Below are 16,491 nucleotides of genomic sequence, written 5' to 3' on the forward strand. Positions count from 1 at the left end.
TATAGATATATATCGATCGTATTTAATTAAGCTGATAAAGAAAACAGAAAAAAATGATTCACACTTCGACACACAAGCATCTACTTCAAAGAAAATAAAAAAAAGATCTTTGCTTTAAGCAGACATCCTCCATTGTGATTTCTTTCAGATCATGAAGAAAGAAAGGAAGGAAAGAAAGAACAAGAGAGGACGAAGCTAAACCCAACCATATATATATATATCTGCTGTACGAGTAAAACGATCGAGAAGTTATTCATCTAAACCAGCAATTACGGCTGCTAACTCTACCCGCGATCTAGTTGTGGAGGGGGTTTGGGCCGGTGGGGACGAGGCGCTTCTCGACGCCGTATCTGGGGTCCATCTCCTCCGCCCGCTCCGGAGGCGGTGGCGTATGGGGAGGACGGAAGGCGGCGTCCCGGGAGGCGCGGCGGCTGCTGCGGCCGTGGAGGTGGACGACCGACGGTCCGGAAGGGCGAGTCCGTGCGGCCGGAGTCAGGAGGAGGGCAGTTGTGAGTAGGATGAGGATGAGAGCGAGGGAATTGGGGAACGAAGACAGCTTCATGGCGGATTCCATGAAGTAAGGGATTTGGGGAAGCCAAATGGGAAGAGGGGAGAGCAGAGTGAGGGGAGTTATAAAAAGCAAGGAAAAGAAACAGAGAGAGAGAGAGAGAGAGAGAGAGAGCGCTTTCAAATTAATGAATGAGTCCCAAAGAGTTTTAATGTGCATGGGGTCGTCTTCTTATCAGTCGCTATTTATAGAGATCACAAGCGGAGGTGAGACCGTGAGAGTGATGCCTACTCGTGAATTGTAATTGATAATACGGTTTAGATCATGTGAGATTTGGGCGTGTTTACCACATGGATGATGATCATGTACTTGGTTTATAAGACAGAATTACTCATGAATTACTCACGATACTAGAAATTTAAAATATAAATATTTTAACAAAATTAATGATTTGCTTTTGTTGTCATTAAGATTTAAGAGCAGGAGAAATTTGGCTTCAACCTACAACTTCACCTTTTAAAGTTGAAAGGTTATCAATTATTCTTACCTCCTAATTAAGTTCTCGAAATAATTTCCTTTAACATTTTGTATTTTTTTTTATCATGATTGATTAATGTTAAATCATGAGAGTGAAATGAAGCAGATTTGAAACTTTAGCAGGTAAAATGTTTTTTTAAACAAAAAAGTGAAAGATAATTAAGGGAGTTGCATTCAAAATAAGTGTAATTGACCTTCATTTGAGTCACATTAAGGTTATTATTTTTATTACAATCATTTAGCATCTTTTCTTATAACTAAAGAATCATGTAACTTGGGTTGCAGGTATGTAGGCGATAGCTTGTAAAGAAATGTAATGTTGAAAATTTGAGTAGGTCTATTCTTCATTTAAGCAGATTTTATTCAGTTTTGAACCAAATGGTGTTAAGTAAATGAGACTAAAGAAATTTGTGACAGAAGCAAAATGAATCAAACAGTGGCAGTGATGCACATACAACTGTGACTGTCAAAAGAAAAGAACATGATACAAAGGCAAAGCTCTTCAAGTGTATTCAAGAAAAAAAAAAAAATCATTTCCCGAGCAATCGACGGCCTCGCTGGTTTGCACCTTTAACCCTCTCATGTATCTCATCCGTATCATCCTGCATGCGGTCCAAAGCTACAATTTGGCTGCAATTTCCAAAACAAAACAAAATTTTAAATGATTGGTATTAACCAGCAGCTAATTTTACACTAATGCAGAGAAATACTCTTTAATCAGACGAGCATCTTCTATTCGTGTATATAAATTGGGTAACTAGTATAGGACCGGGAAAAAAAACAAAGGACAAAAAACTAGTAAACATGATCTGGTTTTGACAAAATAGCATTTGTGTGAATTGGTACCAATGACAAAACTGAAGAGTTGAAAATATCCCATATGTTATTTATCTATCTTGAGTAATTATTAGAAACAAAATGAATTAGATAAGAGAACATTCAGATGATAGGTAACCCACCTCCCAATCTCAGAACCCATGTCAATAGCCATACTTTTCAGCTCACCCAACAAATTGCTTAAATCAGAAAGCACATCGTCTTGCTTTGCCTTCTCATGCTGGCACAACAAGCATAGAATGAATGTAGTGTAGTTTAGTGAAACAAAAACTAAATAGGACACGTAATAGATTCAATATCCACCTCGACTTTCTCAAGTGGAGAGGCTTGTTCCGAGGGAAGATGCCGAGGTTCTGACCGAGGTGGAGCAGTAGCTAATCCCAATTTCTGCTTCTGCTCCAGGTGGCTACTCTTAGTATGAAAATCATCTACCGATTTTGTTGACAAAAACTCAGAAAGAGTTGAACCAGTATGTATGGATTTCAATAGATTTGTTGGGAATTGTTTGACCAAAAAAATGGTTGCACTTTACCTTGGGGTACTGGAAGAGGTCCCTTAATTTTGTGTGTTTTCTTTGGCTTCCACGTCTTAGAAAACAAGCCCCCAAGACTTCCTAAAAGTTTTTCACCCTAAAGAAACACATACATTAATTAGAAACATAGTCTACCAAATTAACATGACAGCACAAGACATTACATACAAAAAACTGTATCAGGAACAGGTAGAACAAAAATAGACATATGTGACTCAAGATTATTGCTTCCACATCCTACTCCCGGTAGGGGTGAAGGTGGGTTAGGTTGGGTCTAGTTTCGGCCAAATTTTGATCCGACCAGTCTTTTGGATCAAGGAAAATTAATCCAATATAGTATCCAAGACAAAGTACGGTAGATTTGGCCAAACCCAAACAAGATCTGATTGGCTATCAATTTTCAAATCAGCATCAAGGACTTCCAATGTCAACAAAAGTAAAAAAAAAATTAATGGAACAAAAATTCATTCTAATGTCATAAATTAATATCCAAACACCTACTTAATGTGCTATAGTTATGAATCAAAAAATATAATATATAATCCTAGTAGTACAATGCAATAGAGTAAATAAGTATTTCATTACTATTAGAATTCACTGGTACATGTCAATTTTAAGAGTAAATTACCCAGGATAGCAAAATAGGTAATTGACTATTTATGTGATTAAATTTTGAGCAAATTAAACTTAGGCTTGGTCAAGCTAATTGGCATTTAGATATCCATGTATAACCCAAGATCCATATACATGTATATTTATATAAAATTAGATGCATCAAGCTGGATCATGTAACAATTGGATCGGATTTCTTGCTCATCCCTGATTCACAAAACCATGAGTAAATTTTATATCTCACAAGTTTTTGAAAAGGTATTGATTTTGAAAATAAAACCAACAAATTGTCCCCACTAACAAGTAAGTTTTCAAACAACTTCAGTGTTAAATTTAACAATTAATGAACTGCTAAGACAACTGAATATACTAGAAAAATGGTGTACCTATTTTTTGCAAGCTACTCCACTTGATATATCATGACAATACAAACATTCTAATAAATTGGTGCAGAAAATGGTGCCATAGATTCATTGAAAGCTCATCTACTATAAGTTATAAAAATTAGGCACAAATTACTCTTTGCCAAGGATGGATTCTACGTCAAAGACTAACTCACAAGTAGTCGTAAAATAGGTAAGATAAGCACAGATGCCTGGATTTTTCTACTTAAGTCTATTGAACTTGTTTGATTAAATATATTTCTTTGCAACTCAACACAGAAAGGGAATAGAAAAAAAAACTAACAAAAAGGTAGCATACCCTACTAAGATCGTGCTCAATATCTGCAACAGCTTGGTGGGTCCTAGTAATTTGCTGGCCTTGTTGATGCAACTTTACAAGAGTATTTGAAGCATCTTCTCTCATTTCTTCAGCAATTTTAAGGCACCCATTTAGGGTGTTTGTAGTCTCTTGAGCCTTGTATACAGCATAGTTTTCCAGTTCTTGTACAGATTGGTTCTCAATGCCACCTGAATCACGGAATTCATTCCTGTATCTGGCATTTCCTGATGAAAATCCCAAACGCGAGGATGCAGAAGTAGTAGGTTTGCTGCTTTGATCAACTTCAAAATCAGAAACAGAATCGAACGGGCTGGAGCTAGAAATTACAGGTTTTGTCTTCTTGTTGGTGGCTGATAGAAGAACCTGCCTTGCATCCATCTCAACTTTGACTTGCTGATAGCAATGGATGATAAACTCAGTACGGAGAGAGAAATAAATGGAAATGATTTATTTTCTTCTGCACGTGACAAGGGTAAAAGAAGCCGAATAATACATTCTTGAGAATATTATCCAAAAATAATGACAAAAGATGGAAAAGACAGCCCCATCATTTCAATTTAATAGCAAAAAATAGTTTAGGTACAACAGCAACTAAGAGCCTCCACAATGAAAATATTTGAAGAGGATAATTCTTCAAATATCCCTAAATCTCAAATTTTCACCATTGGAAGAGGGTGGAGATTGGGATATTAGAAATCACCGGGCAAAAAGTTTTGCCCCGTGATTTCTATTTTTTTGTATTTTTTATAAAAAAATTAAAATGGGTTATACAACATAGTGCACATGCCTAGCAGGTGAGCTTTAGGATTTAGGGTTTAGACCCTAAACTCTAAACCCTAAGCCTACCCGTGCTGTAATTTTCTCTTTAATTTTTTAAATTCTATATTTACCAACATTTGCATTGATTTTCAATTGACCAAGTTTTGCCCTGTGATTTCTATTTTTTTTTGTTTTTTATAAACAAAATTAAAATGGGTTATACAACATAGCGCACATGCCTAGCAGGTGGCTTTAGGATTTAGGGTTTAGACTCTAAACCCTAAACCCTAAACCCTAAGCCCACTTGTGTTGCAATTTTCTCTTTAATTTTTTAAATTCTATATTTATCAACATTTGCATTGATTTTCAATTGCCCAACGTTGCCAAAAGGTTGTGAACATTGCCAACATTCAATTTTTGAAACATTGGGCAACGCTCATTTTTTTTCTATATATACATCATTTTTTCATTACCAAATTTCATCAATTTCAACTTATTTCATCCATCTTTCTACCAAAAAAACACTACATACCAAAAATTTGGAGAAAAGCTAGTAAAAATTCTAGTCATTATTTTAGGGATTCATTGAACTCTTTAGATATCGACAAAAAATCGAGCGGGTAAAATTTTCAAATTCATCCTACAACATCCTCAATTTCCATTTCCCACACAACACCCATATAATTCCAAACCTTTCCATACCCACCACCATATTATCATAATTTCCAAAGTTATCCAAATTTTTCGAGTAGCGACCCTCGAGCTCCATTGTATACATGCCCCCTAGAATATTGGTAAAGTAGCCAATATTTCATGCAAGCTCAAGGATCGCTTCTCAAAACATTTGGATAACTTTGAAAATTATGATAATATGGTGGTGGGTATAGAAAATGATGGAAATTATGTGGGTGTTGTGCGAGAAATGGAAATTGAGTATGTTGTATATTAGGACAAACTCAGGAATTTTCTCTATTTGAATTTTTGTCAATATTTGGAGAGTTAAATAAACTCCTAAAATAATGATTGGAATTTTTATCGATTTCTTTCCAAATTTTTGGTATGTAGTGTTTTTTGTTGGGGTAGAAAGATGGATGAAATAAGTTGAAATTGATAAAATTTTGGTATTGAAAAAATAATTTTGATGGCCTCTTTTTCTACTCGCTCAGGCTCCTCTTCTCTAAAAAGCTTGGATTGTCCTTTTTGTTAATACAGTCTGACCTGGCTGTTGTTTTGATGTTGACACTGATTTAAGTTTGTATCAGATATTAATTAAACTCAGACTGATTAATGATCAAGGTTGATCATGTGGAGAGGAAAAGTCCAAGTACGGATACTTGGCACGCGAAGTCGGAGAGGGCTCAGAGCTGCTCTCCGGACTAGGTCCGAGAGGGCCTGCACTGCTCTCGCACTCAGGCCGAGAGGGCCCTGCCTCCCGACCCGGACGTGAAGTCGGAGAGGGCCCTGAGCTTGTTCTCCGCACTCAGGCCGAGAGGGCCTGTGAGCTTGTTCTCTGACCGGACGAAGCCCGAGAGGGCTCGGCACTGTTCTCCGCACTCAGGTCGAGAGGGCCCTGAGCTGCCTCCCGACCCGGACGGAAGCCGGAGAGGGCTCGATAGCTTGTTCTCCGGACTAGGTCGAGAGGGCCTGAGCTGCTCTCGGACCGACGGCCCGAGAGGGCTCGGCACTGTTCTCCGACTAGGTCAAAGAGGGCTCTGAGCTCGCCTCTCGACCCGGACGGAAGTCGGAGAGGGCCTGTAGCTCGCTCGACCAGAAGACGTTAGGTTTAGAAGCTCTAAAACCAACAGGCATGGATCGGTCATCGACCGATCCAAAGGATATTGTCGTCCGGATCACCGTCGACCGATCCAGGATACCTTAGTTATCCGACGCCTCCGATCGATCAAGAACTACACGCAGCCTTCGGTTATCTCGATCGGTCCGTGACCGATCGCAGCGACGTGATTCGAATCAGAGGACCGCCCGGACCGATCCATTTATAGGCCGATCGGTCCACGCATCATCAAGATTATCCCGCATCGATCGTGATGTGTCCGGATCGTCCAGTATGGATCGGCCTCGTTGACCGATCCACAACGATGCCGTTGTCTTCTGCTTTCTCGCGATTTCGATTCATCCGATCTAACCATCTGCCGTAAGCTTTTGAGTTGTGCAGTGTCGTGCTAATGCTTAAATTCAAATTAAGCTCCATCAAGAATAAGACCAAGTGCTCTTTCCGTGTTTCACCGCAAATGGTGCAATGAGCGCCAACGCTCAACGGTCGCGATCACCAGCAACTGACTCTTGCTTATTGGTTCGAGCTCAAAGACACCAGTGAAGACCATGGATGGTATTGGTGTGAGTTCAGAGAACCAGGAAATGAGTGGCAGGCGAGTTATCAGGATGAAAGCTGATCACATGTGTATCGTGAGTTGTCACTGCCATGAGCAGAGAATAAGAAGAAGAAGAAGGTGTATAATCATGGTGATAAAACAGGAAAAACAATACTTTTTTGAGCTCTTGGCTGAGGAACTTCTTCTGTCTTTGCGCTTTGCTTTCATCGTGGCCGTAAGTTTATTGTTCATTCCTTTTAGCCACTAAACTCTGTAAGTCTTGTGCTTCATTTCAAATCTTTTCTGAGACTTTGTGGAGAGGTTACTCCACCAAGAAGGAGAAATACTTAGCCGGAATCTGTCCAGGGTGTGATCTACCGAAAGATCAAGGGATCGTCCACCTTACGGATACGCCGAGGAGTAGGGGCAAGTTATCCCCGAACCTCGTACATCCTTGTTGTGTTAGTGGTGGGTTGTTTCTTTTCCTTGCATCAGTTTTCCTTTTGCTTATTTTCGCTGTGCTAACAAACTTTTGTGAGGAGATTAATTGAGTTTTTAGAGGAGGCTATTCACACCCCCCCTCTCTAGCCATCCGAAGGTCTTAACAAGTGGTATCAGAGCAAGGCGCTATTCATCCGGATTAACACCCTAAAGAGCAAGAAGATGGCTATGAAGGAAAGTTTTAGCACCAATCGTCCACCCTACTTCGACGGAGCGGACTTCCAATATTGGAAGAGCCGTATGGAGTATTATCTCAAGACCGACATCTCCATGTGGTTCTCGGTCAAGGAAGGGTTCACACCCCCGAAGGACAAAGAAGGTAAGGAACTAGAGTCGTCAAGGTGGTCCGCCGAGCAAACTCACAAAGGACAAGCCGATGCCAAGGCGGTGGTCACTCTACAATGTGGGATAGCCAAAGATCAACTTGTCAAGGTAGGTCCATTTGTGAGCGCAAAAGATTTGTGGAACAAGCTCATCGAGCTCCAAGAAGGAACCCGAGACTCTCGGATCGCCAAGAGAGACTTGTTCCTAAACCAACTACAAAATCTCACCATGAAGGAGAACGAAACGGTAAGTGAACTACACGGAAGGTTCAAAGAGATCATCAATGGTCTTCATTCCGTAGATGAACGCGTAGAGAATCATGATCTTGTAAGGTACGCTCTCAAAGCCTTTCCGAGGAATGCCTTGTGGTCATCTATGGTAGATGCCTACAAGGTCTCCAAGGACCTTTCAATTGTTAAATTAGATGAATTCTTTTGTGAAATGGAACTTCATGAACTTGCTAACAAGGGTTAAAAAGAGAAAGGTATTGCCTTAGTTGCAGGAGAAAAGAGCAAGGATGGAAGAAAGAAGAAAGAAAAGAAGAAGGAGAAAGAGATTCCTACATCCTCATCCTCCTCCGAGTCCGATGATGAAGATGGATCATCATCAAGCGAGATGGCCAACTTCGTAAGGAGAATCATGAGAAGGAGCCGGAGATACAAAGGGAAAGGTAAGTCTATTGATCAAAATGTTGATAAGACTAATGTTACGTGTTATGAGTGTAGCAAGAAAGGACACTATCGGAGCGAGTGTCCAAAACTCAAGAAGAAGGAGGAAAGGGCCAAGAAGAAGAAAGCTCTCAAAGCTACTTGGGATGAATCCTCCTCAAGCTCATCGGAGGAAGAGAAGAAGGAGAAAAGCACATGGCAAGGGAGGAATCGGATTCCGGAAGTGATACATCAGCCGCGGCTTCATCATCTTCGGATGATGAAGATGTAACTTCTCCTCACTTAGAAAAATGCTATAAAACTATTGCACATTTATCTACTTTGCTTAAGAAATCAAAAACTGAAATCAAATCATTAAAAGATGAAGTAGAACACTTGAAGACTCTTAGGGAAGATGAGGTTAATGACCTACATCAAGAGCTTCTTGAGAATGAAAACAAAGCCTTAAAGAGTGAAGTTGAGAAACTCAAGAAAATGCTTGAGAAATTCTCAACTAGCTCTAAGACCTTAGATATGATTCTAAATGCCCAAAGGGCTGTCTACAACAAGGCTGGGTTAAGATATCAACCTAAGGAGTCTAATTTCATTTCCCTAGTGTCTAGAACCCAATTTCATAGATCACATGCTTCTAGGGTTCATGAGACTAGGAAGGGTGTGACCAAGGCATGGGTTCCTAGGTCTTTCATTGTAGATGCATTAGGTCCCAAGATTTGGGTACCTAAAACATCTATCTTTCGTGTCTTGTAGGCATTTGTCAAGGGGGAGCATCTATCAATTTGGTTTGTTGATAGTGGATGCTCCAAGCACATGACCGGGGACAAGTCACTCTTTACTACCCTTCAAAACAAAAATAGAGGTAATGTGTCCTTTGGTAATAATGGTAGCCTTAAGGTTATAGGAGTTGGAGATATTCATATATCCGAATGTCTCCAAATCAAAAATGTCCTTCTAGTCAAGGGGATGACCTTTAATCTCCTAAGTGTCAGCCAATTGTGTGATACGGGTTACACAATTGAGTTTCATTCAAGTCAATGTATGGTCAAACACATTGACACGGTACTAGTAGGCACAAGGGTAGATAACATTTATCAAGTATTTTTTAAAAGTGCTACTAATGCCTCTGCTAAGTGTTTCATGTCAAAAGAAGAAGAATCATGGCTGTGGCATAGGAGGTTGGCCCACGTAAACATGAAGAATATTCGAAAGCTGGCCAACAAAGGATTAGTGCGAGACTTACCAAGCATCAAGTACCAAAAGACAAAATTATGTGATGCATGTCAAAAGGGTAAGCAAACAAAAGCGTCTCATAAAGGTAAAAGCGTTGTAAGTACATCTACTGCTTTAGATTTATTGCATATGGATTTGTTTGATTGTAGTAATGTTATTTCATTGAATGGAAGTAGATACTGCTTAGTGATTATTGATGATTTTACTAGATATACATGGACTTTCTTTTTGAAAAATAAGGATCAAACCATAGATGTTTTTGTTTCTTTTTGTAGAAGAACTGAAAATGAAAAATCAACAACAATTAAAACAATTAGAAGTGATCATGGTGGAGAATTTCAAAACCATAGATTTTTAGAATTTTGTCAAGAAAAAGGATATAGGCATGAGTTCTCTACTCCAAGGACCCCATAACAAAATGGGGTTGTGGAGAGAAAGAACTGAGTCTTGCAAGAGGCTGCACGAAGCATGCTCAATGAGTACTCACTACCGAGCTACTTATGGGCTGAAGCTGTAAATACCGCTTGCTATGTGCAAAACCGAGTCTTGATACATAGATTTTTAGGAAAGACTCTCCATGAACTTTGGTTTGGGAAACCCCCTACAATTAAACATCTTAGGGTGTTTGGTTGTAAGGTGTTTATCTTGAACACCAAGGATCATCTTGGAAAGTTCACGGCTAAGGCTGACGAAGGGATACTAGTCAGGTACTCTCTCATCAGCAAAGCCTATCGAGTCTACAACAATAGGACTAAATTGATTGAATGTAGCCTTTGAAGAAATTCCTAAATCAAATGATCAATCAAGGGATGTAGGAGAAATTCAATTTGAACTTAGAAATCTAAGTTTAAATGATCAAAACATAGAAAGAGTCGAAATTGACTCCGATGATGATGAGCAAAGGCAAGAGAGGGCTCAGTCTGATCCTCTGCCTGATACTGAGCCCTTGCCTGTGTCTAGTGAGACCACTCATGAGACACCGCCAACACCAAGGCAATCTAGGATAGCCTCTAGTCATCCCCAAGACCAGATTGTGGGAGACATTCAACAAGGGGTTAGGACTAGATCATTCTTTAGAAATGAGTCTAATGAGGTCGCCTTGATCTCAGAAATCTAACCAAAATTAGTTGATGAGGCATTGCACGATCCTGATTGGATCATAGCTATGCAAGATGAGTTAGGTCAATTTGAAAGGAGCCAAGTGTGCGACTTAGTTCCTAGACCTAAGAAGACCACCATTATTGGAACCAAATGGGTCTTCAAAAATAAGTTAAACCAAAAGGGAGAAGTCGTAAGAAACAAGGCAAGACTTGTAGCCAAGGGCTATAGTCAAGTCGAAGGCCTCGATTATGATGAGACTTATGCTCCCGTGGCTCGATTAGAGTCCATTCGTTTAATGCTAGCTTTTGCTACACATAGAGGCTTCAAGCTCTATCAAATGGACGTTAAATCAGCCTTCTTAAATGGTTTCATTAAAGAAGAGGTCTATGTTGAACAACCACCGGGGTTTGTGAATACCGAAGCTCCAAACCACGTGTACAAGCTCAAGAAAGCTCTTTATGGGCTTAAACAAACACCTCGAGCATGGTACGAAAGGTTGTCAACTTACTTACTAGAAAAGGGTTTTGTAAGAGGTCAAATAGACCCAACACTATTTCTGCGTAGAGATGGTGAAAACATATTTGTAGCCCAGGTGTATGTCGATGACATAATTTGTGGCTCAAATAATAAGGACTATTTGAATGAATTTATCACTCACATGGAAAGTGAGTTTGAGATGAGTCTGGTGGGAGAATTGACATTCTTCCTTGGATTTGAAATCAAACAAACTCGAGATGGCATTTATGTCCATCAAACAAAATACACTCAAGAGATGCTCAAGAAATTCAAATGAGTGACTCTAGGAAGTATCCACTCCAATGGCGCAAACACCGCCTTGACAATGATGAGAATGGAAAACCACTGATCTAACGCAATATAGAAGCATGATCGGTAGTCTTCATATCTCACCTAGTCGACCGACATACTTTGTGGGCATGCGCTAGATATCAAGTATGTGCAAGGAATCTCATTTAATCGCAGTTAAGAGAATTCGAGATACCTTAAGGGCACAATTAGAGTAGGTCTCTAGTACGTATCGAGTCTTTTGATTTGATAGGTTATACCGACTCCGATTATGCTCGGTGCAAATTCGGAAAAGCACTAGTGGGGGTTGCCAATTTTTAGGTTCATCATTGGTTAGTTGGTCAAGTCGGAAGCAACATTGCGTTGCTCTCTCCACAACCGAGGTTGAATACATTGCCATGGGAGAGAGTGTATCACAATTGTTGTGGATGATCCACACCCTAGAAGATTATGGGCTTTCATATAAGGGAGTGCAAGTGTTGTGTGATAACATCAGCACAATAAACCTAACAAAAAATCCAGTCCATCATTCAAGGACCAAACATATTGAAGTGCGTTATCACTTCATTAGAGATCACGTAGCTAGGGGAGACATTGCACTCACATATGTTGAGTCAAAGTCAAACCTAGCTGATATTTTCACCAAACCTCTTCCGGAAAATGAATTTAGTCATTTGAGGAGAGAATTGGGAATGTGTTTGGCTTAATAGGTCATTAGGACCACGTCGTGATCAATAAGGACAATTAAAACGATAAGAAAAAAAAAGGAAATTAATTTGGGCAACTTGGGAACATCTCACACAAACTATAAGGTTTAACAAATTATTTTTGTTTGCTAGAAATGGGGTGAGATGCTAGGATCAGCTGAATTATTCAAAATGTATCATGCATCCCTTGAATAATTAGGTTGAAAAGACATAAATTGAGTATGGGGAAGACCATTACATAATTCATGTGTATTTGGTTCCTAGATCTTACTCATATATTCCAACCAAGGAAACTTGGTTGGACCTTTACCTAGAAATTATGTAACTTTGGTTGATAGACTGTTTGATACCTTTGATCGATACTTTTCATGATTTTGATTGAAACTAGGACAAGTCCTTAAAATAATGATAGCAATTTGGTTATATTTTGACAAACTTGAAACTGAACATAACAAGGTCGAAAATTTCAGTTTTCAAGCCTTGAGTTGTCTATTTTTCTAAATGTCTGAAACTTTCGGGCTATAAACAATTTCAGACCATAATCTTTAGGAAATAGTTATGCTTGTAGATTCTTTAGGTTCTAGGTACTGAATTTAGAAGTTTTACTGGAGAAACTTCTACGAATTATCGAACACCTCTACGAATTTCAGTTACTGAAATTACTGGAGAAACTTCAGTATCAGACACTGATTGGTCTACAGCCCGATCAGGAGAAGGTGGATCGGTCTGTCGACCGATCCAAAAATCTCTCCAGACCCTTCTGTTTGTAATCTGATCGGTCCAGGGACCGATCATGTTCGTTTTGTACGCCAGGAAGCCTACTGATCGGTCTACAGACCGATCAGGAGTTCCCTGATCGGTCCGGGGACCGATCAGGTCAGGCTGGTATGCAGAGTAGCCCAGACCGATCAGGAGGTTTCCTTATCGGTCCAGAGACCGATCAGGAGGTTCCTTGATCGGACTGGTGACTGATCAGGAAGTTTCTAATATCTCCTGATCGGACAGCCGTCCGATCACTTCAACACCTGGACCCTAGCTGATCTCTCTTAAATCTTTCCGATCCTTTCTCTTCTCCTTTCACGCTGAAGCCCTAGCCGACACTTTCCTACACCTCAACTCTTCTCTTCTCTTTGCACGCCGAAGCCCTAGCCAAAGCCCTAGCCAAAAGATACTTCAATGGCACCAAGGTAACTCCATACTTCCCTAGAACTACTCATCTTGGCATTTCAGTTTCATTTCTCACCGTATCTGTGCATTTTGTTTTGGCTTTCGGTTGTTGGTGGCTCCGGTGCTCACTTATTTGCCTCATTGTATCACATTGTTAAACCTTAGGAAAAAACAAGTGGGTGAAGGAACCTCTAAATCACCTGAGAAGTCTAAGACTAAGGCTCCCTCCCGACCTCAACCATCTGTCTCCGGGAGATTCCCAAACCACCATTTTGAACAAGCCTATAAACAACGAAACTTCAAATTGCTCCCCTGTAGGTCTGTGGATCGAAAATTCATGGACAAATTTTGTCCATCTATGTCAGAAATCATTGCCTATTACAAACTTGATTCACTTGTCTATTTAGAACGAGATATCAATTATGACTTAGTATCTGAGTTTTATAACAATCTTCATCAAACTAATGATGTAAGTTATAAAACAAAAGTTGCTGCACTCTTGATTTCAGTTCTCGCCTTCTTTCGATTATCTAGCTTGTCGTAGTGTTCAGAAATGTCTTTCCATATATCCCGACTTACTGCACTTTATCTTCACCCTTCGATGTCTCATCGACTCCATTTATGAGTATTTTTCGGACATCCTAGGTGGGCTAGATGAATTAGATGTTGATTTTCCTACTTTTGCAGCCTTGAGATTATCTCCTGATTACATTCTCTTTAAGATTGTCACAAACCGCTTCCACAATCACATCTAAACCCTTGTCCGAGATCCACCATATCATTGCTCGATGCATTATGGATTACGCTTGGCCCGACTTTGACATCTCGCCTAGCATCTATTCTTCGATCATCTCCTATAGTGAGCCAAACAACTTCACTGTTTATATGCCTTATGGGCATATAATTATAGATTGGCTCGAGACCCTTTAGATTGATGTCTCCAAGGGTAGAATAGTCAAGATGGTCAGATGACTGCAGACTTGGGAAACGGGCATTTTCCAAGTCCGGCATCATAGGACAGAATGGGGATTGGAAGGATGGGAGAGCACTAGGTGAGTTACCACGGCACCTCCACGACAAAGTTACGGTTGTTCTCGCTCCTCCCGCCGCTGACGATGGAGAGGCGATCCCGATCCGGCAGATCCCGATCGCTACCGGCAGATCGCCAGCCGGAGAGCCGCATTGATCAAGACGACGAGTTCTCGAGCTCCACGGCCGCGCTCGATCGACCGCTACGATGATCTACGCAGTCAGCAGTTGGCGACACATCAGGCGATTATGGGATGGATGGCCAGATACCCACCTCCGCAGTATTTCCGGGCTATCCATCCTCGAGCAGCGGCATGCCACCTCAGGGACCCACTCCTCCAACTGATGATGCTGATGCTCCTCATGATGAGGAGGTTGATTGGTACACATTGTTCTATGCTGTCTTTTTGATTATCTATGTTTTGGATGTTGTTTGTTGGATACTTATGTCTGACCTGGATACTTGCTGATTTCATATATTTATGCTGCTCATTTTCTTGTTTTTCTTTATGTTTCACTTCCTATTGGCTATTAATATGTTGTTCATATGTCATGTCTTGTATGTCTCTTATTTCTTTATCACTGTCTTATAATACACTTAGAGGGCATTCTAGGTGGATTAAGAAAAAGACAGTATGGATTAAGGGGGAGTCTTTTAACGTTTTCTTACCTAATTCGCACCTTTTTGGTCTTTGACAAAGGGGGAGAAGATAACTAAGTTTAGAGATAAATGAAAGTTTAGTTTTAGGGGAAGGATCTTGATTCCCCTATCCTTACATGGTGTTGTATCTGTCTTAGGGGGAGGATCTTGATTCCCCTATCCTTACATGGTGTTGTATCTGTCTTAGGGGGAGGATCTTGATTCCCCTAAAATTAGGGAAATATGAACATTTCTTATCTAAACTTAAATCGTGTTGACAACAATTTCTCTTGCAACAGCAAGATCAGAGTACAAGAAATACAGCAAGAAGCCAAGAACAATATGAATGTAAAAACACTGGTTTGCTTGCCTTCTCGTCGACTGTTGATGAAGCAGCAACTTCACGGATGCCAACCACAGCAGCAATTGATCAGTTGGAGACCCAGCCGAGGGAAGCTCACACGAAGCTTCAATAATGGAGAGCTCAGCAAAGCTCAGATCGCAAGGAGGAAGAAGAAGTTTTTCTTCTTTTTTTTTTTTTTTTTTTTCCATCCTTGCTCTTTTCTCCTGCAACTAAGGCAATACCTTTCTCTTTTTGACCCTTGTTAGCAAGTTCATGAAGTTCCATTTCACAAAAGAATTCATCTAATTTAACAATTGAAAGGTCCTTGGAGACCTTGTAGGCATCTACCATAGATGACCACAAGGCATTCCTCGGAAAGGCTTTGAGAGTGTACCTTACAAGATCGCGATTCTCTACACGTTCATCTACGGAATGAAGACCATTGATGATCTCTTTGAACCTTCCGTGTAGTTCACTTACCGTTTCGTTCTCCTTCATGGTGAGATTTTGTAGTTGGTTTAGGAACAAGTCTCTCTTGGCGATCCGAGAGTCTCGGGTTCCTTCTTGGAGCTCGATGAGCTTGTTCCACAAATCTTTTGCGCTCACAAATGGACCTACCTTGACAAGTTGATCTTTGGCTATCCCACATTGTAGAGTGACCATCGCCTTGGCATCGGCTTGTCCTTTGCGATTTTGCTCGGCGGACCACCTTGACGACTCTAGTTCCTTACCTTCTTCGTCCTTCGGGGGTGTGAACCCTTCCTTGACCGAGAACCACATGGAGATGTCGGTCTTGAGATAATACTCCATACGGCTCTTCCAATATTGGAAGTCCGCTCCGTCGAAGTAGGGTGGACGATTGGTGCTAAAACCTTTCTTCATAGCCATCTTCTTGCTCTTTAGGGTGTTAATCCGGATGAAGAGCGTCTCGCTCTGATACCACTTGTTAGGACCTTCGGATGGCTAGAGAGGGGGGGGGGGGTGTGAATAGCCTACTCTAAAACTTAATTAATCTCCTCACAAAAGTTTGTTAGCACAGCAGAAATAAGCAAAAGGAAAACTGATGCAAGGAAAAGAAACAACCCACCACTAACACAACAAGGATGTACGAGGTTCGGGGATAACTTGCCCCTACTCCTCGG

General features: G+C 40.5%; 2 protein-coding genes across 3 annotated transcripts in view; both read right to left on the reverse strand.

The window, feature by feature from the left end:
* Positions 1 to 295: 295 nt before the first annotated feature.
* Positions 296 to 562, reverse strand: LOC122003447 (CLAVATA3/ESR (CLE)-related protein 10-like). Its single transcript, XM_042558553.1, has one exon. It carries the CDS (start codon positions 560 to 562, stop codon positions 296 to 298), a length of 267 nt encoding a protein of 88 aa, XP_042414487.1.
* An 890-nt stretch (positions 563 to 1,452) lies between these two features.
* The window catches only part of LOC122010152 (SNAP25 homologous protein SNAP33-like), a 35,274-nt gene continuing 20,235 nt past the window's right edge, over positions 1,453 to 16,491 (reverse strand). Inside the window, exons 2-6 of one of the 2 annotated variants that reach the window (XM_042566593.1) lie at positions 3,729 to 4,142; positions 2,415 to 2,511; positions 2,186 to 2,310; positions 2,005 to 2,102; positions 1,453 to 1,675 (exon numbers count right to left, since the gene is read on the reverse strand). In XM_042566593.1, coding sequence (XP_042422527.1) covers positions 1,576 to 1,675; positions 2,005 to 2,102; positions 2,186 to 2,310; positions 2,415 to 2,511; positions 3,729 to 4,127 — 819 coding nt within the window. In that variant the 5' untranslated portion in view covers positions 4,128 to 4,142 and the 3' untranslated portion in view covers positions 1,453 to 1,575. Of the gene's footprint in view, positions 1,676 to 2,004; positions 2,103 to 2,185; positions 2,311 to 2,414; positions 2,512 to 3,728; positions 4,207 to 16,491 lie in introns of both variants that reach the window. The other variant, XM_042566585.1, reaches the window with a different exon arrangement.

The sequence above is a fragment of the Zingiber officinale genome, chromosome 1A, assembly GCF_018446385.1.
Source record: "Zingiber officinale cultivar Zhangliang chromosome 1A, Zo_v1.1, whole genome shotgun sequence".
Lineage (NCBI taxonomy): Eukaryota > Viridiplantae > Streptophyta > Magnoliopsida > Zingiberales > Zingiberaceae > Zingiber > Zingiber officinale.

Excerpts from the sequence above, each read along its gene's own strand:
- LOC122003447 (XM_042558553.1), bottom strand. The coding sequence starts at position 562 with ATGAAGCTGTCTTCGTTCCCCAATTCCCTCGCTCTCATCCTCATCCTA.